Source organism: Delphinapterus leucas, chromosome 1, assembly GCF_059928025.1.
Source record: "Delphinapterus leucas isolate spDelLeu-1000000601 "Yukka" chromosome 1, BTC_Dleu_Yukka2, whole genome shotgun sequence".
Classification (NCBI taxonomy): domain Eukaryota; kingdom Metazoa; phylum Chordata; class Mammalia; order Artiodactyla; family Monodontidae; genus Delphinapterus; species Delphinapterus leucas.
Genome location: NC_143129.1, coordinates 122,740,688 through 122,766,137, shown reverse-complemented (window position 1 = coordinate 122,766,137; position 25,450 = coordinate 122,740,688). Strand labels below are relative to the sequence as shown.

The 25,450-nt window shown below is 38.0% G+C and overlaps 1 protein-coding gene across 1 annotated transcript in view; it reads left to right on the top strand.

The window, feature by feature from the left end:
- Nucleotides 1-25,450, top strand: part of MIGA1 (mitoguardin 1) — a 91,334-nt gene that overhangs the window by 28,771 nt on the left and 37,113 nt on the right. Inside the window, exons 4-6 of the mRNA XM_089920719.1 lie at nucleotides 1,207-1,333; nucleotides 4,536-4,669; nucleotides 5,400-5,523. Of these exons, the coding sequence (XP_089776845.1) occupies nucleotides 1,207-1,333; nucleotides 4,536-4,669; nucleotides 5,400-5,523 (385 nt within the window). The remainder of the gene's footprint in view (nucleotides 1-1,206; nucleotides 1,334-4,535; nucleotides 4,670-5,399; nucleotides 5,524-25,450) is intronic.

Genomic DNA, 25,450 nt, shown 5'->3' with positions numbered 1-25,450 from the left:
TCATGTATATGCATTAAAAAAATAGTTTAAAAAATAAAAAAATACTTTATAGAATACCATAATCTGTTCCATACCTTGCTTCTGTATTTTGTTGGAATATACAGCTGCCCCATTCTTAAATGCCTAAAAATATACCAAATTTTTAAAGGCTATTCTGTGGTAGGAACATCTAGATCAAAGGCATACAGACTCTCAATTCGTTTGTGAAACTGAGCTGGATAATGAAGTATATGCCCATTCTATAATCTGGGGTACCTCTGTGTTGAATTTTCTCAACTGAAAGTTGAAGCTGTTCTTGACTAGAGAAAAGGAGTTTTATGGTAATAGTATAAGTAAGAAGTCTTTAGAATCACTTTACTATATGTGCCTTAGCTGACCTAGTCATTCCACTGCCAGGGCTGTGAACCCAGATTTCTGCCTCTTAATGAGTGCCTCAGTAAGGGTCATGACAACAGGAGTGGAAGAGGAGGGAACAGGGTCCACAAAACTTGGTAACTGGATATGAGGGGTGTGGGAAGAGAAGTTGTTTGAGGAATTATGGAGATAAAAGTACTGTGAGTGAACTTGGGAGGAGGAAGAGTTTTTGTTATGGGAAGATACAGAGCTCTTTTTTGATATAGTCATTTTGAGATGCCAACAGAAGAGCCAAGTGGAGTCACCAAATAGGCAGGTGGAAGTGTGGGCTTAGATTTCTTAAAAGAGGACAGAATTGAAGTTCAAGATTTGGGAGTCATTTGCATAGAGGTGACTGAAATGATTGGCTCAGCGGACCTTGCTAGAGAAGGGAAGATGACAGAGGCTTTTCGATTTTCATTATTACATAGTAGAGAACCAGCATTGTAATAAGTTCTAAAAGGAAAATAAGCTAGCTACCTCAAATCAAAGTAGGTGTGGATAAAATTTATAAGTAAATACTTAACGACAGTAAACTATAAAAATAACTGCTTGATTTTTGATGGAAATATCTGATTTACGTTCAAATATTGTTCTAGTTGTATATTTTTGAGCAAACAAGTGTTCAGAATACTTAGGGCCTTATGACTCTTAAGTTTGACTGAATATAATCAGATTTATTTCTTCAGGTAGAAATTCCATGGGTTGTTATACCAGGATTAGGATTTACATAAATAATTTATAAATATAAAAGATCGCAAAATACTATTACAAAAGAGATTTTGAAGTAACTTCCGTCCATTTTAATTTTAGGTCCAGAGTGTCAATTCTTGTCATAGCTGTGCTTGCGGCAATTCTAATTCCTGGGACAAAGCAGATGAAGATGATATTAAACTTGTTAATATTCCTGTGACCACTCCTGAGAACCTATACCTGATGGGTAGGAATAACATAATGAAGTTTTAAGATACTGTACTCACATTTAATGTGAAACAGAAGAATGATGAATTGTTCTAAGGGAAGCAACTATAATTCTAAAATGTTCTCATCTGCTGACTCTAGTCTATATAACATAACATGTTGTGTTAGCTTCCTGAGGCTACTGTTAAAATTACCACAAACTTGGTGGTTTAAAACAATAGAAATATATTCTTTCAGAGTTCTGGAGGCCTGAAGTCTGAAATCATTATCACTGGGCTGAAATCAAGGTGGCATTTGGGCCATGCTCCCTCTGGAGGCTTGGAAGAGAATTCATTCCGTGCCTCTTCCAGCTTCTGGTGGCTTCAGGCTTGTGGCCACATGACTCTAATCTCTGCCTTCCTCTTCACTGTGTGTATCAAATCTCCCTCTGCCTCTCTTTTGTAAGGATGGTTGTGATTGGATCTAGAGCCCACCAGATAATTTAGGATAATCTCCCCATGTTAAGATTCTTAATTTAATCACATCTGCAAAGACACTTTTTTCTTATATGGTAACGTTTACAAGTTCCAGAGACTAGGGCCTGATATCTTTGGGTGGTTATTATTCAATCTATTACACTTACCTAACCTAATCTGTTGACTTTTATCTAATGAATCTATCAAAATCCACTTTATGTAGTCTTTTATCTAGATATCATTTGTATTCTTCCTATATCTAGAAAGGATTTTAGATAGAAAGAGGCATGTGTTTATAGCTCAAACATGAGCATGTCTAGAACGTCTCACTGGAGCCCAGGAAGAGAACCAGAGACCTTAACACCAAATCAGATTCAAGTGCATTTTCAAATCCATTCCCCTGTTCTTCTGTACTCTATTTCAGGCTATATTCCTTTTGAGGGAAATGCATACTAACTAAAAAACAAAACCAAAAAAACCTTGATGTGGCCTTGGCCAGTGAGTAGTAAGGGGATGGTGAGTTGGCAGAAGGACTGTGTGCCTGCGTGCATTCCCACACTCTAGAATAGTTAAAGACTATATCATCTGTAAAGTAATTATACTCCAATAAAGATGTTAAAAAAGCAAAAAGACTATATCATCTGCCGTGATGTCACAGTAGGTAATACTGCACGGGGGGAGAGATATAGGAGTAGTTCTTCTGCCACCTTTTCCAGGTCTTCCTGAGAATTAAGCTCACTATGTTTCTAGATTAACTATGCCTAGTAAACCTACACTCAACACTTCTGTAGGAATATTGAGAGTTAGAATTGAAGAGAAATAGAGTAAAACTAGGGAAGCTGCAGGGAGTCTCAGTGTCATAGAATTAGGATCGGTAGGAGATACTGTTTCAATTCCCACCTATTGTTTCAGTTCCCTTCACAGTGTTGATGACATAAAAAATATATTGGTAACATGTTTGAATTCCTGTTACAAAACTGCTGATGTGTGACAGTTTGGGCCACGTTCTGCAGTCAAGTGAGACACAGCACTTCCTGAGAGGTAACTTTTATCTTTGGACAACTCTGCTGTTAGATAATTCTTCCTTATATTTAGCCAAAATAATCAGAAGGATAGAGAGTGGATGGAGTGAGAGGAGGATGAAGGAATTAGAATTGTATAGCTTGGAAAAAGGAAGTCTTTTAAGTGAGTAAATTTTTTAGAAGGAAGATCCAGACAATGATTCTTTGCTACAGAAAATTAAACAATTTAAGGCCTACATTTCATTTAAAGAACATCTTATTTGTTTAGAGTTGTAGGTTCTCCAGATAACTGAAGAAATGATTTTCGAGGACAGGTATTCTCTAGCTACCATATCTTAAAAACATCTTCAGAATGACTTGGTCAGATTCTTAAGCAGCTTTTAAAGATCTTTTACTTTTATATGTCTAGAAAAATTGAGGTTTTGAAATATTTTGGTTTTGTTTGAAGTGCATAATTATTATTATTATTTTTTTTTTTTTTTGCGGTACACGGGCCTCTCACTGTTGTGGCCTGAAGTGCATAATTACTTTGGTAAGCCTTTTTTTTTTTAATTTGGAGAAAAAGAGGCACATATTCACCTATTTTCCTACAAAAGCTTTCTATAAGGAGGGATATGAAATTCCTACTCAGATTGTAACCCTTTATTGGTTTTTCTTGTATATTTTTAACTCTGGCCCAGCACTTTATCCATCCAAATCAGCAAGTTGGTGTCAAGGTGGTCTAAGACACCTTTTGGTGGAAAAAGGATAGAAAAGACTTTATTCTGGACCTCTGTGCTGTTATCTTTCTTCTTAGCTTTACTCTCTCCTTCTGAGAACCTCTTGTAAACCTGATAGTTTCTTATCAACTAGTTTCTTCTATTTGCCCATCAGTTTTCTATTTCATTTAGGGGGATATTTTGAAAGATAGTTATGTGACTATAAAAATTAGCCATTATTGTTAGGACTTTTGATGAATTCATGATTTTTTTTAGAAAATTTCCAAGCACCGTATACCTTTGAGTTACATATTTTAAAAAGGGAAAACATATTAGTCATTTCTCTCTTATTGTTGGTTGACTACATCTGTAGACCTGGAATGTATTGGGATATTAAGATTCTGCAAAGAAATGATGTGAGCATAAATTTTATTCTTTAGTGCCAAAATTACAGTCACACTGTGCCATTGGTGCTAACTGTGTGAAAAACACTTTAGACTGAAAATGATTTTGGTATTGATTTCACTTATTTAAAATTGTTCTGTTCTTGGGACTTCCCTGGTGGCGCAGTGGTTAAGAATCTGCCTGCCAATACAGGGGTCGTGGGTTCAATCCCTGGTCTGGGAAGATCCCACATGCTGCGGAGCAACTAAGCCCATGTACCACAACTGCTGAGCCTGCGCTCGAGAGCCCACAAGCCACAACTACTGAAGCCAGCGTGCCTAAAGCCCGAGCTCTGCAGCAAGAGAGAGCACTGTAATGAGAAGCCTGTGCACCGCAACAAAGAGTCGTCCCCGCTTGATGCAACTAGAGAAAGCCTGCGTGCAGCAGCAAAGACCCAATGCAACCAAATAAACTTAAAAACTTTTAAAAATTAATAAAATTGCTCTGTTCTTGGGAGATCACAGGCAGTCCAGTGGTTAGGACTCAGCACTTTCACTGCGGGGGCCTGGGTTCAGTCCCTGGTTGGGGAACTAGGATCCTGCAAGCCATGTGGCACGGCCAGAAAAAAAATAAAATAAAATTGTTCTGTTCTCAATTTTTAGGTATGGAATTGTTTGAAGAGGCATTGCGTCGATGGGAACAAGCTCTAACCTTTCGAAATAGACAGGCTGAAGACGAAGCCTGTAGTTCCATTAAATTGGGTGCGGGAGATGCCATTGCAGAAGAAAGTATAGATGTAAGGATGATTTATTTGGGAGTGGTCTTCATAATATTGGAACAGTTGAACTATTTTTAATGTTGATTCAGTGTATTTGATTTCTGTGGCATTTAATAGAACTTTTTTTTTTCTTCCTTGGGATTGTGTGGGGATATTTCTTACTGGGCTTTTCCTGTTCGGTTAGTTGTTAAACCCCAAATTTGCAATTTATCATTGTTTCCTGATTTTTCAAGAAAATAAAGAATTAAGCAAATATGATTTTTAAAAGTCTGTTTTGTGCTTTGGGTTTAATTAAGTGCCATTATATACATAAAAATCACACAGAGTTAGAGCTAGACTCATCTAGGTTAGTGATTCTCAAATTTGAGCATGCATCAGAAGCCTCTGAAAGGCTTGCTGAAAAATAGATTTGGGGGTCCCACCTTTAGGGTTTCTAATTCATTTCTAATTTGCAATTCTAACAAGTTCCCAGGTAATACTGATGCTGCTGGTTCAGGGACCTTACTTTGAGAACCTTACTTTGAGATCTAGTCCAACTCCTTAATTTTACGGATTACGAAATGGAGATGATTTTATCTGAGGCACAGCTAGAACCCAGGCCTCCTGACTTCTATCACAGTATTCTCACCACCCAACAGTATTTTTTTATATCCCTCACTTTTCTGCCTTTCATTTAAAAGTGGAAAGTGTTTAGAATTTTAACATTAGAATCTAATATTTGCTGTGTGTACTTTTTCTCTCCTTATAGGATATTATTAGTACTGAATTTATCCATAAACTTGAAGCTCTGCTGCAAAGAGCATATCGTCTCCAAGAGGAGTTTGAAGCTACTCTAGGGGCATCTGATCCTAATTCCCTTGCTAATGATATGGGTAAGGTGGTTATTTTATATGGTTTTTATGAAATGTGTGATTTTATTCTTTTCTATTCTTGGAATCATTGGCTTAAGTATATTAATATGGTTACATACTTTTTAGAAAATAGCCAAGAGAAAAAGAGTACTATCATATTTATTGGTTTTTTCTTTCAGTTTAACTTTTCAAGTGAACTTATTGACATAAATTCAAGTACTTACTATAGATAGGATTGTAACGTTATTTTAAAATTACATTCTAAGTGAAAGAATCCCAGTTAAAGTGTTAGAGGGAGGAAAAAAATAATAATATAAAAATGGGACAGAGACACACTACTTCAGAAACAGGCATGTAGCTCATGACTTACATTTAAAGTATTTTAAGTCACTCTATTTCTTGACGCAATTTCAGTTGCAGGCTACATTTTGATGTAAGTAGTCAACACATACGTCAATATATACCATTACCTTTGTTTCCTACTTTAAAGAAAAAAGAACTTTGAAAAGACTAATTAAGTGAAGTCTTCCAAGGAAAGAATGATTAAATTTGCTTCCGGGAGTTCCCTGGTGGCTTAGTGGTTAGGATCCTGGGCTGGTTGGTGAACTGAGATCCTGGAAGCTGCCCAGCGCGGCCAAAAAAGAGCTTCCTTGACTTCAGTACATCATCCAAAGAATGAAATAAAATAAAATTACATTATATATTTTTTTTGTTAAAAGTAATTTAAATTTTTTTATTTGAGGAGGATTTTTGTTTTCTAATAAAGAAAAATTGTTAAGGCTTGTTAAGTTTTTCCACATTTATTTCTGAACATGAAGTACTGAAAGTGGCTGCATTTTGAGATGTTTACATATTTATATATTTTGAATTTAGGTAAAAGATTTCACTTGTATTAGAATTATGAATTTCTGTCTATATGTTACAGTGAGGGTTATGTGAAACCTCTGCATTAATTTCGGTCTTTGCTTTTTCATCCTGTTACTGTCACCAAAAATTATTCATTAGACTTGAATGAATAGTTTTTTAAAAGTTTCTCTGCTTTTGGCATAGGTATAATATTTTGACATGCAGATTCAGGCCAGAAGAAAAGTAGACAGTATTCATGTCAACAAATAGAATTTGTCAAAGGTTTCTATTTACATATTTTTTTACACAATTTCTTTTATAACTTATTAGAATGGCATTTATGATAGTAAGTAGGAAAAAGAACAGAGAGAAGCATTTATGTAAATGAATTTTTACTGGAGTATAATTGCTTTACAATGTTGTGTTAGTTTCTACTGTACAGCAAAAATGAATCGGCTATACATATATCCCCTCTGTTTTGGATTTCCTTTCCCTTTAGGTCACCTCAGTGCATTAAGTAGAGTGCCCTGTGCTATACAGTATGTTCTCATTACTTATCTATTTTATACATAGTATCAATAGTGTATATGTGTCAATCCCAATCTCCTAATTCCTCCCCGCCACCGAAGCATTTTTAAAAGAAGTCAAATGTAAAAATGGGAATGGAACAACTAGAAGAGATAGCAAAGTGGTTAAGTAGCAAGGAAAGCCACAGAGAAAAAGAAGTAGGAAAAAATTATAAATATAAGGAAGGAAGAGGAAGAGGGCCTGAGACTTTTATCCTTTTATTCTAGGAATGGAGGCTTTGCCCTCACTGTTGTAGTCTTCTGCTTGCAGTTTCTGTCTAGCCTCATGATAAGGATCATGTAGATGTGTAGTTCTTGTACTTGTTAGTCTTCTAATATGCATCTCAGATTTCGTTCTGTTTGGCATGCCCAAAGTTTCTTTTTTCTACTGTCCATAGAAGTTGGTGGAATCCATCTCTGATTTCTTCAGTTTATTAGGTAATAAAGGTTTTTTGGGTATTGCCCAGAGGGTCTGCTTTGGGTTTACATTGCATCTGGACAAGGAGACCCCTGGGAAAATGGCTTAATTTCTGGGGCCTTCAAGTTGTTTCTGAGGAAATTGTTGTTAATTTGGAACTCTAAATGGGTAGGATTTCTAGAGTGGGACTCATAATCAATCTATCCATTTGGTTAGCTTAGGTTTGTAATAAATTCCTGACCCCACCCATGTCTTAACCTGAGCTGTCAGTGGCTACTAGGCTGGCTGGCTTTTCCCTGCAGCCTAGCAGTACCTTGGCCTGTTACTGCCCTGGAGATTCCAGTTGACATGAAGCTGTTATATTTTGTTCCTTCTTGGGAATTATTTGGATGTTCTTCTATATCGCAAGTTTCCATTTTGGAACTTCTGGATTCAAAGAGCTGAATCTATGGCCAGGACTCTAGAAGGGAAGTAGTTCTGTTATATCTGTGATTTGATATTAATCAAAATTGCTTAGAAGTCAGTTAACTCTCCTCATTCTCTAAATCCAAATTCATTTTACACATTTAATGTATATTAATGAGAGGCAACTTACAATTAGTAGTCATAAATAAAGAGAGGTTAACAAATGCCTTCAGAGGCTCAGGGGTGAATTTAAACCACCCCTTATTGATCTGACTTCAGTGAATACTTTATTGTTTTGAAATTTGCTTTGTCTTATTTGATAAAATCAAATTTTTTTTCTCCTAAGGATTTGATAGGTTTTCAAGGTTGGAAGATTTTTTAGAAGTCATCTAATTTATCGCCTTTCCCCCTGGACTTAATATTTGACAGCTACCATTGTTTGCATGTCACCATGTTCCAGGGCCTTTGCTAAGTAAGGCCCATAGTTTCTTCTCTGAGTCAGGCACAATTCTAAGTAAAAATTATGTCACTTAATCCTTACAACTTTTATGAGGTAAGTATAGTTATCCTCATTTTTCAGACAGGGAGAGAGGTACAGAGGTATTAAATCACTTCCCCAGAGTTACATAGCTATTAAGTGACAGAACTTAGATTTGGGCCCAGGCGGCTGGCTTTGGAGTCCATAAACCACCATGCTGTATTGCCTCACCACTTAGAAGACAGACATGTTCTTTGAATGGGAGGATTGGCTGTGAACTCTTTGTGGCAAAGTTCCCCTGTAAGAAATGTCTTGGAGCAGGTAGTCTGGAATCCCCACAGCTGCTGAAGTAAGGAACCTTATTTCTGGTGGTGGTATCATTTATTTAGTGTGGATCTTCCTTTCCTTTAAATTTTTTCTTCCTCCACATCTATCTGGGGATCTGCAATGAACTCATGCATCTTTCCTCCTCTCTCAGGCCCTCTATGCAGTCTAGACAGACTTCGCGCATTTTATTTTTTAAAAATATTTATTTATTTGGCTGCGTCGGGTCTTAGTTGCAGCATGTGGGATCTTCGTTGCAGCATGTGGGATCTTTTGTTGCGGCACGTGGCCTTCAGAGCGCGGGATCAGTATCTGCAGCACATGGGCTCTCTAGTTGTGGCGTGCGGGCTCTAGAGTGCACAGGCTTAGTTGCCCCATGGCATGTGTGATCTTAGTTCCCCAACCAGGGATCAAACCTGCGTCCCCTGCATTGGAAGGCAGATTCTTAACCACTGGACCACCAGGGAAGTCTCTCACGCGTTTTATAGAAGGGATTTATCAAGGCTTAATCCAGGAACTGAAGACGTGAACTGCTGTATTTACCTGAGGGAATAGGGGGAGAGGGCCCAACTGTGCCAGCTGAATTTAGTGTAGCACTTTAATGAGTTATTCTAGTGGATTACCTTTTGGCCTATATCTGCATAATAGCTAAAAATACAAACTCAAGATTCAGACTAACTGGGTTCAAATTCTGTCTTCACCATTTATTAGCTGTATGATTATGTAACTTGTCTAAGCCTCAGCTTCCTCATCTGAAAAATGGGCATGTAGTACCTATTTAACAAAGTAATTATGAGAATTAAATTATATTAACAAATAAAAAGTCTAGGGAACAGGGTAACAATATTTATGAGGTTGGAGTTTGGAACTCTCTGAGGAAGACAATCATTTTTACCTCTAGGATATTAGGCTGTGGTTTGATAGGACCTACCTGATCCTACCTTGGCCAATTTCAAGGTATTCTTTAAAATTTCTGGTCTGGGGCTTCCCTGGTGGCGCAGTGGTTGGGAGTCTGCCTGCCGATGCAGGGGACGCAGGTTCGTGTCCCGGTCCGAGAAGATCCCACGTGCTGCGGAGCGGCTGGGCCCGTGAGCCATGGCCGCTGAGCCTGCGCGTCCGGAGCCTGTGCTCCGCAACGGGAGAGGCCACAACAGTGAGAGGCCCGCGTACCACAAAAAAAAAAAAAAAAAGATAAAATTTCTGGTCTGGTGATACCTTTTCCATGTGTTCCAGTGAGGCAGTTATTTTCTTCCTGCCATTTTTTTTTTGGGGGGGCCACTCCACGTGGCTTGATTGAACCCATGCCCTCGGCAGTGAAAGTGCGGAGTCCTAACCACTGGACTGCCAGGGAATTCCCTCTTCCTGTCATTTTTAATGGGCCTTTAGGAAGGAGAAGTAGATGCTTTTTTTTTTTTTTTAATTTAATTAATTAATTAATTTATTTTGCCTGTGCTGGGTCTTCATTGCGGCGCACAGGCTTCTCTAATTGCAGTGCGAGGATTTCTCTAGTTGCAGCGTGCGGGCTCAATAGTTGTGGTGCACGGGCTTAGTTGCGGTATGTGGGATCTTAGTTCCCCAACCAGGGGTTGAACCCGGGCCCCCTGCATTGAGTTAAGAACGTGGAGTCTTAACCACTGGACCACCAGGGAAGTCTGGAGAAGTAGATGCTTGTGCTCTGTCATCTTGAACTAGAAATTCTGGACATTATAATTACAGAGCCTAAGGACTACATTAACTTGTAACATTGCTAATGTAGAGCTAATGGTTAACTAAAACTTTTAAGTTCTTTGTTGTTACTGTTAGATGTTATTATTAAGCCACATCTTCCTTCATTTGTTCCTGTGCAGTTGTGTTTTTGGACCCAAGGTTTAGATGTTATGTTTATTATTCCTACTAAATTGTCATTTCTCAGTCATCATTCTGAATTAAGATAGTTTTAGATTTTGATTTGACACCCCTTTTAGCTTTCTATCACTTTCTAGTTTGTTCAGTTTGGTCTATTTGTTCATCAATGCTTTCATTGAAACCATTAGCAAAAAATGCTTAAAGGAAAACTTATTTCCCTCTACTTACAATTTCTGACAACAAATGAGTGGATTTTCCACACCAAGCAATTCTCCGGTTCTCTTTGGATACCAACTGGGTATCCTGCAATTTAATTCAATTTGAGCACTAATTACCCAGAGTTAGCACAGATTCCACAGGTAAAGGGCTCATCTCACAAGGCTGCCCCCCCTCATATGCCAGTCGCAAATCCAGGCCTCCCACGCTTCTGACCAACTGTCTGTAAATCAGAGGTTCCCACCACTCCCTCCTTGGGCTTCATAATTTACTAGAACGGCTCACAGAATTCCGGGAAACACTTTTCTTACTATTACTGGTTTATTATGAAAGATATAGCTTAGCAACAGTCAAATGGAAGAGGTGTATAGGGCATGGTATGGGGAATGGGTGTAGAACTTTCATACCCCGTCCAGACACAACATTCTCCCTGCACCGGATGTGTTCACCAACCTGGAGCTCTCTAAACCCTACAGTTTGGTGTTCTTATGGAGATTCCATTATGTAGGCATGATTGATTAAATCTTTGGCTATTGGTGATTAACTTAATCTCCAGCCTCTCTCCCTTCAGGGGTCAGGGTTGGAGTTGAAAGTTCCAACTTTCTAATCAGAGGGTTTGTTCCCTTGGCAACCACCCCCCATCCTCCAAGAGTCACCTCATCAACATAAACTCAGGTATAGTTGAAAGGGGCTTATTATGAATAGCAGAAGATACTCCTCTCACTCCCATCGCTCAGGAAATTTCAAGAGTTTTAGAAGCTCTGTGCCAGGAACCATGATAAATATATATTACTTATTTTATCACAATACCATATTTTAAAGTGGACAGGGCCAGAGTCAAAGATCTGAGGCATGACTTTCAAGTAGCCTTAGCAACTTGTGCAATAAGCTATAAATTCAACTGTTTCTACTTTCATATTTTTTTCATCTTGATCATAAAGAGATCATGGGATACTTTATTATGTATCATGCCAAAATATGTGTGTATTTATGTACTTAACTAGTTAATTTAAGAAAATACATGAAATTTTTTTGAAAAAGATTTAATATCAATTCACATTATTTGGAAATATTGTCATTGCTGAGCTGTTTTGTAGATAGGTATTTGCCATCAAATATTCATGGCTGGTTTTACACTCACTTGCAAATAAATAAATCATTTTAGTTTTGAAAGGCACATGTGTCAGGTTTTATTGACTATAAGAGCCTCAGCAAAACTTATTTCTCTAATTTTGGAATTCAAAATATAAACGGGGGCTCTACTTAATTTTACATTCATTTGTACTGTTTATAGTAAGTAGTAAGTAGTTTGCCAAGTTAACATTGTGGACTATAGGAGGACAGTTTAAATCCTCCTCAGCATGATTCTTTTAGTATGTTTAAAATCGTCTTAGAGTTTTTCTTTTTTGATAACAGTGTATTTGTTGAAAGTAAATTATATTGATCCTCTTTAGCAGATCCAAAAATACTTTTGACTTGTCAGTATTGTGAGTTATTTGGTTAGTTTAGGTAGGTGAAGTTAATAACAGAGTTTTAAAAATGTATGATTCTAACACTGGATTGCGGTGATAGTTGCACAACTCTATACATTTACTAAAATTCATTGAATTGTACACTTAAAATGGGGAAGTTTTATGGTTTGTAAATTATACTTCAATAAAGCTGTTAAAAATACAGTGTGATTCTGTTAAGCTAATTTTAAGTAATTTTTTGTGATTTGAAAAAGTGCAAAATAGCACTTCATACTAAAAATTTTAAATAATGCAAGTGTCAAAAAAAATTTTTTTTAATTCATTAAGAATCTCTTAGTTTCAAAGCTCATGGACGTGGTGAATTACAAATTTTGTTTACCCAAGGTGGTGCCACTTCAGCTGGTAACCAGAAATACTGAGTATCCTATGTCAATATCCAGTGAACTATACTATTGGTTACATGCATGGGAACTTATGCAAATGGTTTTGGTGATAATTGTGCTGTTAATTTTACTTTTATTGTTAACTTTAGAATGTTTTTTATATTCTATAATATAATCATCCAAGTGGTCATTAAATTAAATGTGATAAAGAAGCTCAAATAACTGCTGACACTCATGCTGTTAATTTAGTACAGAGCATCCTGGAAATATTGGAACTAATGCTAAGAAAATAAAAGAGCGGAATTGAAGCAGGAGCCCTTTTATTTAAAAAATGAAAAAAACCTCTGGCAACATGGCTCTAAAATCACAACTCTAATTCACCCCTAAGCCAAGTTATCATCTGTGTTGAAATAGGAAATATTTTTGATATCTGGGAAGGAAGTGATAGTGATACAAAAAACTTTACTACCAATACTTAGTGTTTTTAAAACATTCTTAAAAACAGACCGTATTATAGTCATTTATTGTGCTTTGAAACTATGCTTGAGAAAAGGAATATAGTACAATAGTTGTATGTCAGCATTTCTTTACATTTATTCCTATAGCAAAGTAGCTTTGAATTAGGCAGGGTTTGAATTACGTTTTAAGGCATGAATTCCTTGTATAAAATGTAACCACCCTGTATTCTCTAATTCACCTTTGTCATGTTCTGTACTGATATTTCCTTAATCATTTTGAATTAATGAATCATTATTGGGTATAGTTCTGTATTTGCTCTTACACACCAAAAAGTTTACTTCTGGCTTAAACAAAAGTTATTTGCTCTGTTCTTCTGATTATTAAATAAAATAAAGATTTTAGTTCTCTAATTTAAAAAAAACAATCATTTCCCTTCACTTACAAGAGACCACTTATTGTTAAATGCAAGGTGTTGAAGTCACTAGAGGGCAGCACATTTTATCTGCATGTGGGACGCCTGCGACTCATAACTGCCCTTCTGTGCTGTTCGTAGCACTGGGAGTTAAATTTAGGTCACCATTCTTTTTCTGGCGTGTTTCGTATACACCTGCTACTGTAACTCAGAGTGAGACAGAGTCAGGAGGGTATGCACAGAGACTTGAAATAATATTACTGTACAGTTCCATTTGTGTGCAATTTCTTCTAGCTAACAGCAGGTAGAAGTGTTACATTTATTTGTAGTTTCTGTTTTTCAGATAGTTGTTAAATTATAATTGTTAAATGATAATTTTGTTATTGTACTGATAATTTTTGAAGATTCAACCAAAAGACTGCACTATGTTTTCAGTTGTAAACAGTATAGCTTAGTGGTTAAGAACATGGGCTTTGGAGTTAAACAAACATGGGTTCAAATACTGGCTCTACCACTTTTACTAGCTATGAAACCTAAGGAAGCCTTGACCTTTCTTAGACTCATATTCTTCATCTGTAAGCCGGAGTACTATATTAGGATCAGCTTCATAGAATTGTGAAGATGAAATGAGATAACATGTATATCGTATTTTAGCATAGGTACATGGTAAACACTTGTTATCCATTCCTATATATTCTGGCATTTTTATGAGGCCTGTTCTAAGATTGTTTAAAAAATACATGGTTGGGCTTCCCTGGTGGCGCAGTGGTTGAGAGTCCGCCTGCCGATGCAGGGGACACGGGTTCGTGCCCCGGTCCGGGAAGATCCCACATCCCGTGGAGCGGCTGGGCCCGTGAGCCATGGCCGCTGAGCCTGCGCGTCCAGAGCCTGTGCTCTGCAACAGGAGAGGCCACAACAGTGAGAGGCCCGCGTATCGAAACAAAAACAAAAACAAAAACAAAAAACATGGTTTATCACCACAGAATCCACCTAACCGATCTTGCACTCATATCACTCTGTCCACTCAAGTGGCAGACACTCTCCTGAATTGTGTACTTATCATTTTCTTTGAAGTTCTTTTAGTTTGACTCCTATGAAATTTCCAGTATTTGATCATATTTGCCCTATGAAACAGGCAATAAGATTAAATGCCATTGACTTATCATCCCTGTATGTATTCCTATCCAATTTATACATTTGACTCTTTCTTTTTTAAAATTTATTTATTTATTTTTGGCTCTAGGTGTGCAGGCTTCAGTAGCTGTGGCACACGGCCTCAGTAGTTGTGGCTCACGGGCTCTAGATTGCAGGCTCAGTAGTTGTGGCTCACGGGTTTGTTACTCCGTGGCATGTGGGATCTTCCCGGACCAGGGCTCGAACCCGTGTCCCCCGCATTGGCAGGTGGACTCCCAACCACTGCGCCACCAGGGAAGCCCACATTTGACTCTTTCTTAACCTGTTAGAAGATTAATCTTAAAATATGAATTTTGTGTCCTGGTTGTTCTTTTAATTATTGCACTTTCAGTTCAATCATGTTGTTGGTTGTGGCAGAAATGAACTCATTTCCAGTACTCTGGACTTTTATGTTACATGTGGTATCTTTTCAAAGTGTGTGTTCTTTCTGATACTGATGGAAATTTTATTTCTTTGTAAGTAGTTCTCTGAATAAATGTTTTTGAATAGGCTCTTATTTTAAAAAAACACGTGGTTACAGGTAGATGCTATCACATGTTCATAACTTGTTTTACAGTGATATTGTTCAGTTATGCTCCAGACAGCATTTATTTGTCTCTGGAAATTTATTTTTCTCATATTTTAGTAGTAACATAAGTTTGCATTTCCTGAAACAAGGTATTTAAGCCATGTTCAAAGTTATTTGGGAAAGTAAAAAAAGATGCTCTTTATAAATCTACTTTTTCTCTGCATTAGAAAAGAAAACTGCCATCTGAAGGACAAATACTTTGTGGAAGTATTTATTTCAGATATAGCTAAGATTTTTGACTTTACTTGATCCTTGGTCTTGCCATATGCGTAGGAGGAAAACCAAAAATGATAGTGGATGTACTTCTTGCCAGCACATCCAGTAATTCTGCCTCCATAATATAGCTGTCGTTTGTTCCCATTTCTCTGCACCCTCATTGTATTTTGCTGGGATTTAATAATCTCCTAATAAGGTTCCTACCTCCAGTCTCTCTCCCCACTGGTAAATCTGTACCTTGTTTCTGGAGTTATCTTCGTGATGCAGAGCTCTCATCTTGTCACTCCCAGGTTCTCAGACCACTTTTCTGACCTATTTGTTTTACTGTTTCACATATATTCTAGCCAGACTAGGTCTCTTCCAAAACTGAAATTCTTCTCTAAGATTTTAGTTTTATAATCAACTCCAGGTTTTTAGTAAATTTTCAGTGTTTTTCTTTTGCCATTTCTTTGCTGATGCTCTTCCTTTGTATAATTCAACATGCTTTGAACCATTTGTTTCTGCCTTTTGTGGAAGCAGTCAGGAGCTGATTTTTTAAATGTATATTATTACTCTTTTTTTTAACAAAAAAAAACATTTGGATAACTAGTTGCCTCAATACCATTCACTGAATGATGTATCCTGTTCTTACTGATTTGAAATGCCCCCTGTCATATGTCAAGTTGTCTTATATGTGTGTCTTTTCTGGACTCTCTGTTTTGCTCTGTTTGTCTGTTTCTGCATTGGTTTCTAGTGTCTTAATTACTGTAGCTTTATAAAGTTTTATAATGAGTCTTGACACCTGACGGGGTGAGTCCATTCACTGTCTTCTTTTTTTTTAAGTTCTTTAATTTTAATTAATTAATTTATTTTTGGCTGCATTGGGTCTGTTGCAGTATGTGGGCTTCTCATTGAGGTGGCTTCTCTTGTTGCGGAGCATGGGCTTTAGGTGCACGAGCTTCAGTAGTTGCAGCACACGGGCTCAGTAGTTGTGGCTCGTGGGCTCTAGAGTGCAGGCCCTATAGTTGTGGTGCATGGGCTTAGTTGCTCTGCCGCATGTGGGATCTTCTGGGACCAGGGGTTGAACCTGTGTCTTCTGCATTGGCAGGTGGATTCTTAACCACTGCACCACCGGGGAAGTCCCCACTGTGATTCCTTTGGCTATTTTTAGCCCTTTGCTTTTCCATGTGAAGTTTAGGACAGCTTGTCAAGTTTCATGAAAGCCCCTCTTGGGATTTTGATTATTGCTTTGCATTTTTAGGTCAGCTTGTGGGAGAATTTATATCTTCATAATATTAATGTTTCCATCTACAAACATCATATGGCTCTTCATTTACTTAAGTTTTTTATGTCTTTCATAGTTTTTTATAGTTTTCTCCATAGAGGTCTTATATATCTTCATTCCTAAGTCCCGTATAGTTTTGTTGTCATTGTACATGGTATCTTTTCTAAATTTATTTTCTAATTTTTTATTGCTGGTATCTAAAATGTTGTTGATATTTGCATTTGAATATTATCAACAATGCTTATTAACTCTTAGTTCTGCCACCAGTAATTTGTCATAGGTTCTTTTTTTAATAATATTGATTGATTGATTGACTGATTTGGTTGCGCCAGGTCTTAGTTGCGGCACGTGGGATCTTCGTTGCAGCACATGGGATCCTTAGTTGTGGCCTGCGGACTTCTTAATTGCAGCATGCAGACTCTTAGTTGTGGCATGTGGACTTATTAGTCGCAGCATGTGGACTTCTTCGTTGCAGCATGCGGACTCTCAGTTGCGGCATGCATACGGGATCTAGTCCCCAACTAGGGATTGAACCTGGGGTCCCTGCATTGGGAGCTTGGAGTCTTACCCACTGGACCACCAGAGAAGTCCCTGTCATAGGTTCTTTTTGGAATTTTTATCTAGACCACGTATCTATGAAGGATAACCTGTTTATTTTTCTTTCTTTCTTTCCAACCCTTATGCTTTTTTCCGACCTTTATGCGTTCTTTTCTTTCCTTCTCTTTTTTCCCCCATCTTACTGCTCTGGATAGATTCTTAGAGTCTTTGCCTCCGAAGAGAGCTGTGTAGAAAGGAGGACCATGAGTTAGCTGGCCCACTACACAGAATAAAAGACTGTGCCCCTATTGCTGTAGGCTCCCAGTTAGGTACAAGAGTGTTGATGTAGGGACTTGTGAATACTGCTAAGGCGAATTAAAGCTTAAAAGTCACCTTGCAAATATTTATTTAACTGTTTATTGTATGCCTTATGTGTGATGACGTGCAGATGAAATAAGGACTACAGTGCCTGTTTTCAGGTTACTTGTAGTCTGATTGGCCAATGAAGACTTTTAGGAAGCAGTTAGAATACCATATAGATTAGTATAAACCTCAATACTGAGCTATTTTGTAAAACTCAGACCTTAAGCTCCCTCTACAAAGCAGAAGATCCTTCTTTTAACTTTTTGTTCCCACCTCCATTCTTTCCCATACTTCCCAACTGAAGTGCCCTCAGTCTGTTTAAGAGCCTAAGATAAGGGTTTGGGACATGTGGTTATCTTTGGTTATCTGCTGCTGTTTTTGCTGAATATCTATGAAATTCATTTGGAGATTCATGAATATCAGGTAAGGAGATGATATTTACAGTAGTGTCTTCTACATGATTATATTATTTTTTCCTTAATAAGTAAATAATTTTGTAAATGTTGAAAAGTGGCTGTAGGGAATTCCCTGGTGGTCCAGTGATTAGGACTCTGTGCTTCCACTGCTGGGGCCTGGGTTTGATACCTGATCGGGAAGCAAGGTACATGGTGCAGCCAGAAAAAGAAAAAGAAAAGAAAAGTGGCTGTAAATGGGTAGTATATTCACAAATGTTTGTTTTAGTATTTTGATTGCACCTATACTATATATAGTTTTTTTGTTTGTTTTTTTTTTTTGTGGTGCGCGGGCCTCTCACTGTTGTGGCCTCTCCCGTAGCGGAGCACAGGCTCTGGACACACAGGCTCAACGGCCATGGCTCACGGGCCCAGCTGCTCCGCGGCATGTGGGATCCTCCTGGACCGCGGCATGAACCTGTGTCCCCTGCATCGGCAGGCAGACTCAACCACTGCACCACCAGGGAAGCCCCTATATATAGTTTTTGTACATATCAAATATTACACAATAAAAGTATATATATTTTTCATATTAAACAGAAATTTATGTTATTTGAATTATTTTGGAAAAAATTAGACTTTATTTGGTCACAACAACTAACACCAAGGAATGGTGTTATATTTTAGGAGACTTTTCTTATCATCATATCATGCAGAGTATACATCATTAGTAGTTTGGTAGTTTATTTCTGTAACAGTGCATTCAGGAATTAAGATTATTTTTTACTCACTTTGGTTAGGTTATTAGGGCAGGACCAGATTGCTGAATTTAATACCAGTGTAAAAGTAAACTTGATTAATGCCAAATGAAGCTTGCTTACAATTTCTTGGGCATATTATTTAGCTGATATGGTTTACAACAGATAAAGTTTAATCTATACTTTAGATTTCTTTTAAAATTAATTGGGCTTTGTAGTTTGTATGCTTGTATTTTCTCTCTTTTTTAAAATTGAAGTATAGTTGATTTACAATGTTGTGTTAATTACTTCTGTACAGCAAAGTGACTCAGTTATACATATATATATATATATATATATATATATATATATATATTCTTTTCCATTATGGTTTATCATAGGATATTGAATATAGTTCCCTGTGCTATACAGTAGGACCTGTTTATCCATTCTATATATACCAGTTTGCATCTGCTAATCCCAAACTCCCAATCCATCCCTCTCCCACCCCCTGCCCCCTTGGCAACCACCAGTCTGTTCTCTGTGTCTGTGATTCTGTTTCTGTTTCATAGATAGGTTCATTTGTGTCATATTTTAGATTCCACATATAAGTGATATCATATGATATTTGTCTTTCTCTTTCTGACTTGCTTCACTTAGTGTGATAACCTCTAGTTGCACCATGTTGTATGCTTACATATTCTGTAAAGAATAGTATGTGTTTGCAATAACCATGTTAGCAGGCAACTCTGAAGCCATAAGTTTGATAAATGTTGTTTTTTTGGCTGAAGCAAAGGACTTTGAAATTCTTTTATAATGATGTGTAGGGACAAATTTAGCCCTTAAAAACAAACCAGGAATTTTTGTAGCTTAACAGCATCGTTTTGCATATTTCAGATATGTGTTTAGGCCTCTTTATAATCTATTTTTTGAACAGAATGAACACAGAATCTTAGGTCTGGAATATTTATTTAGCAAACATTTGCTTTCCTGGTATATGTCAAACACGGTATAAGCCACTGGAGAGACAAGAATGAAGAAGATTTCACTCTTGCTTTTAGGCAACCCAGAATCTAGTTTTGGAGATAGGCATTAAAAAATTTTATAGCACAGTGAAGTAAGTGCTGTAATAATGTGTTTAGAAGGTGCTGTGGAGGTGTCACACAAAGAAAAGAGTGACACTTGAAGAAAGACAGTCCACCAGGAACGTGAGAAAAGAGCATTCCCAGTGGAGGGAATAACGTGGATCAAGGTGTAGAGTGGAGCCTGTTCAGGGAACTATAAGTTGATTGATATGTTTGGGAACACAGTATATGTAGGAGAGTGGTGGGAAATGAATCTAAAAAGGTGGGCAGGAGATAAATCTTGAAGGTCTTTGTTTTATACCTTTAGGCAACAGGGAGCCACTGAGAATTATAAGAAGTCTTAATCAAATTTACTTGTTTGCAGGAGATTGTGGAAACATTGACTGACAGTTTAAATATTTTGTCCATCTTTCTGTCTGCTCACTTATGCATAGGATTTCAGGGGAAATTAGAGATTTTTCCAGCCTAGTACTGACTGCACAAATTCTCTGGCAGAGAACAGGAAAAGCTGTAAAGTGGGACCTCCCGACCGCTAGAGAGACATTTTTCTTCTCTTTTGTTAAGCAGCCAGATAGAACATTTAGCGATATTGAAAGAGCTCAGCAGCAAGAGGAAATAACCTCAACCTATCATCTTATGTCAAATGTCAGACAGCCCAGAGTTGACACTCTACGACCTTGTCCTTTCCTTTCCTGCAGAATCACTGTGGTCAGAGGATAAACTCCCTGAGGGTTTATTTTTAGGGAGTGACGTGAATTGCAGGCCTAACTTGTATACTCAGACCTCTAAATGTGCAGACTGCAAATTGCAGAACATATGAGAAATTTGCCCTGTAATTTTCTCTCACGCATTAAGGCTCATAATCTTAATTTCAAAGTGTTAAACAAAACTACAAAATGAAGTGTAAGTGGTGTTATATATGCAAGTCAAAATCGGTTCAGAGATGAAAGCAGTATAATGAAAATTGCTGGGGTGCCACGCACAAGGGAAATTCCTGCTTCTTGCCTTTGCCTTTTTTGTATTCAAGTTATATCTTATCCACTTGGATTTCTAAGTACAGGACCTGCACTAGCCCATCCAAGGCCTTTGTTTGATTTAGATAAAGGCCCATGTAACCTCTTGGGAAGGGCACGTTTGTGATAAGAAAAAGGTTCAACTTCTTCCATGAAGATGTAGGCCTAAGATGTGGGCTGGAGTTCTGCCCCTACTTGTCCCGTCAGCCAGGGACCTTTGTGTAATGTACAGGGTGACTGGTGGTTCTAATGTCCCCATTAAAGTCTCCATAACTGCAGACCTACCCTTAATTACTTTTTGCCCTTTGGGTAATCCAGTTACTTCTTTCTTCTCCTAAAAAAGGTATAAAGTGCTGTTACTCCTTTCTCTTTCCTTCTATTACTTGTTTTGCATTGGCAGCTGTATTTCCCAGTTAGGAATCACAGTTGTTATGTTGGCCAATCATGGCATATAAGAAGTTTTGATACGCAGGGAAAGCCACCGACAACTGTTGTGGAACTATTGTTTTGAGTAGGGACATAGTATCAGGCTGTTTTGTGCATGTACTGTTTCACATAGGCAAAATTGTGTAAGTTATACCACATCAAGAATTGGTCAGATAGCCTTTTTTTTGCTCCAGTGGATTTCATTGCTTCTCTTTTCAATATTAAGGTACATAGAGGGAAAAATCAAGAAAATATCATCTGTTAGCTCACTCAATTCTTTCACTTTCTGAAATTATGGGTTTCTTGATTCCAGTTTTATTTTAATTGACATGTAACACTGTGTAAGTTTACGGTGTATAGCATAGTGATTTGACTTACATACGTCATGAAATGATTACCACAATGAGTTTAGTGAACATCCATCGTCTCATATAGATACACAATTAAAGAAATAGGGAAAGGACATTGGTTCAAGATGGCAAGTAGAAGGATGTGCAGGGTCAAGATGGCAAGTAGAAGGACGTGCACTCACTCCCTCTTGCAAGAGCACTGGAATCACAGCTAACTGCTGAACAGTCATCAACAGGAGCACACTGGAACTCAGCAAAAAAGACACCCCACATCCACAGACAAAGGAGAAACCCCAGTGAGATGGAAGGAGGGGCACAATCACAATAAAATCAAATCCCATAACTGCTGGTTGGGTGACTCACAAACTGGAGAACACTTATACCACAGAAGTCCACCCACTGGAATGAAGGTTCTGAGCCCCATGTCAGGCTTCTGAACCTGGGGATCCAGCAACAGGAGGAGGGGTTCCCAGAGAATCAGACTTTGAAGGCTAGCGGGATTAGATTGCAGGGCTTCGACAGGTCTGGGGGAAACAGAGACTCCACTCTTGGAGGGCACACACAAAGTAGTGTGCGATCAGGACCCAGGGAAAGGAGGAGTGACCCCATAGGAGACTGACCCAGACCTACCTGCTAGTGTTGGAGGGTCTCCTGCAGAGACAGGGTGGTGGTGGCTCAACGTGGGGACAAGGACACTGACAGCAGAAGTTCTGGGAAGTACTTCTTGGTGTGAGCCCTCCCAGACTGTGCCATAAGCCCCACCAAAGGGTCTGTAGGCTCCAGTGCTGGGTCGCCTCAGGCTAAACAACCAACAGGGAAGGAACTCAGCCCCACCCATCAGCAGACAAGCAGATTAAAGTTTACTGAGCTCTGTCCATGAGAGCAACATCCAGCTCTACCCACCACCAGTCCCTCCCATCAGGAAGCTTGCACAAGCCTCTTAGCCTTCATCAACCAGAGGACAGACAGCAAAAGCAAGAAGAACTACAATTCTGCAGCCTGTGGAATTAAAACCCCATTCACAGAAAGACAGACAAAATGAAAAGGCAGAAGACTATGTACCAGATGAAGGAACAATATAAAACCCCAGAAAAACAACTAAATGAAGTGGAGATAGGCAACCTTCCAGAAAAAGAATTCAGAATAATGATAGTGAAGATGATCCAGGACCTCAGAAAAAGAATGGAGGCAAAGATCGAGAAGATGCAGTAAATGTTTAACAAAGACCTAGAAGAATTAAAGAACAAACAGAGATCAACAATACAATAACTGAAATGAAAAATACACTAGAAGGAATCAATAGCAGAATAACTGAGGCAGAAGAATGGATAAATGACTTGGAAGACAGAATGGTGGCATTCACTGCTGTGGAACAGAATAAAGAAAAAAGAATGAAAAGAAGCACAGCCTAAGAGACCTCTGGGACGACATTCAACACATCAACAGTCACATTATAGGGGTCCCAGAAGGAGAAAAGAGAGAGAAAGGACCTGAGAAAATATTTGAAGAGATTATAGTTGAAAACTTCCCTAACATGGGAAAGGAAATAGCCACCCAAGTCCAGGAAGCACAGAGAGTCCCAGGCAGGATAAACTCAAGGAAAAACACACGGGACACATAGTAATCAAATTGACAAAAATTAAAGACAAGGAAGTTCCCTGGTGGCGCAGTGGTTAAGAATCCGTCTGTCAATGCAGGGGACATGGATTCAAGCCCTGGTCTAGGAAGATCCCACATGCCGCGGAGCAACTAAGCCTGTGCACCACAACTACTGAAGCCTGCACACCTACAGCCTGTGCTCTGCAACAAGAGAAGCCACCGCAGTGAGAAGCCTGCGCACTGCAAGGAAGAGTAGCCCCCACTCGCCGCAACTAGAGAAAGCCGGCATGCAGCAATGAAGACCCAATGCAGCCAAAAATAAATAAATAAATTTATTTAGAAAAGAAATTAAAGACAAAGAAAAAGTATTAAAAGCAACAAGGGAAAAATGCCAAATAACATACAAGGGAACTCCCATAAGGTTAACAGCTGATATCAGGTGAAACGCTACAAGCCAGAAGGGAGTGCCATGATATATTTAAAGTGATGAAAGGGAAGAACCTACAACCAGGATTACACAGCAAAGATCTCATTGAGTTTTGATGGAGAAATCAAAAGCTTTACAGACAAGCAAAAGCTAAAATAATTCAGCACCACCAAACCAGCTCTACCATAAATGCTAAAGGAACTTCTCTTAAGTGGGAAACACAAGAGCAAAAAAGGACCTACAAAAACAAACCCAAAACAATTAAGAAAATGGTAATAGGAACATACATATCAATAATTACCTTAAATGTGAATGGATTAAATGCTCCAACCAAAAGACACAAGCTCGCTGAATGGATACAAAAACAAGACCCATATATATGCTGCCTACAAGAGACCCACTTCAGACCTAGAGGCACATGCAGACTGAAAGTGAGGGGATGGAAAAAGTTGTTCCATGCAAATGGAAATCAAAAGAAAGCTGGAGTAGCAATTCTCATATCAGACAAAATAAACTTTAAAATAAAGACTTTTACAAGAGACAGTGAAGGACACTACATAATGATCAAGGGATCAATCCAAGAAGAAGATATAACAATTGTAAATATTTATGCACCCAACATAAGAGCACCTCAATACATAAGGCTAATGCTAACAGCCATAAAAGGGGAAATCGACAGTAACACACTAACAGTAGTGGACTTCAACACCCCACTTTCACCAATGGACAGATCATCCAAAATGAAAATAAATAAGAAAACACAAGCTGTAAATGATACATTAAACAAGATGGACTTAATTGATATTTATAGGACATTCCATCCAAAAACAACAGAATACACTTTCTTCTCAAGTGCACATGGAACATTCTCCAGGATAGATCACATCTTGGGTCACAAATCAAGCCTCGGTAAAGTTAAGAATATTGAAATCATATCAAGCATCTTTTCCAACCACAACGCTATGAGATTAGAAATAATTACAGGAAAATAAACATAAAAAAAACAAACACATGGAGGCTAAACAATACATTACTAGATAACCAAGAGATCACTGAAGAAATCAAAGAGGAAATCAAAAGACACCTAGAGACAAATGACAACAAAAACACGACCATCCAAAACCTATGGGATGCAGCAAAAGCAGTTTTAACAGGGAAGTTTATAGCAATACAGTCCTACCTCAAGAAACAAGAAAAATAAACAATCTAAACTTACACCTAAAGGATCTAAAGAAAGAAGAACAAACAAAACCTAAAGTTAGTAGAAGGAAAGAAATGATAAAAATTAGAGCAGAAATAAATGAAATAGAAACAAAGAAAACAGTAGGAAAGATCAGTATAACTAAAGGCTGGTTCTCTGAGAAGGTGAACAAAATTGATAATCCTTTAGCCATCCTCATGAAGAAAAAGAGGGAGAGGGCTCAAATCAATAAAATTAGAAATGAAAAAGGAGAAGTTAAAACGGACACCACAGAAATACAAAGCATCATAAGAGACTACTAAAAGCAACTCTATGCCAATAAAATGGACAACCTGGAAGAAATGGACAAATTTTTAGAAAGGTATAACCTTCCAAGACTGAACTAGGAAGAAATAGAAAATATGAACAGACCAGTCACAAGTAATGAGATTGAAACTGTGATTAAAAATCTTCTAACAAAGTCCAGAACCACATGGCTTCACAGGTGAGCTCTATCATAGAGATGAGCTAACACCCATCCTTCTCAAACTCTTCCAAAAAACTGCAGAGGAAGAAACACTCCCAAACTCATTCTACAAGGCCACCATCACCCTGATACCAAAACCAGACAAAAATACTACAAAAAAAGAAAATTACAGACCAATGCCACTGATGAATATAGATGCAAAAATCCTCGACAAAATAGTAGCAAACGGAATGCAACAACACATTAAAAGGATCATATACCATGATCAAGTGGGATTTATCCCAGG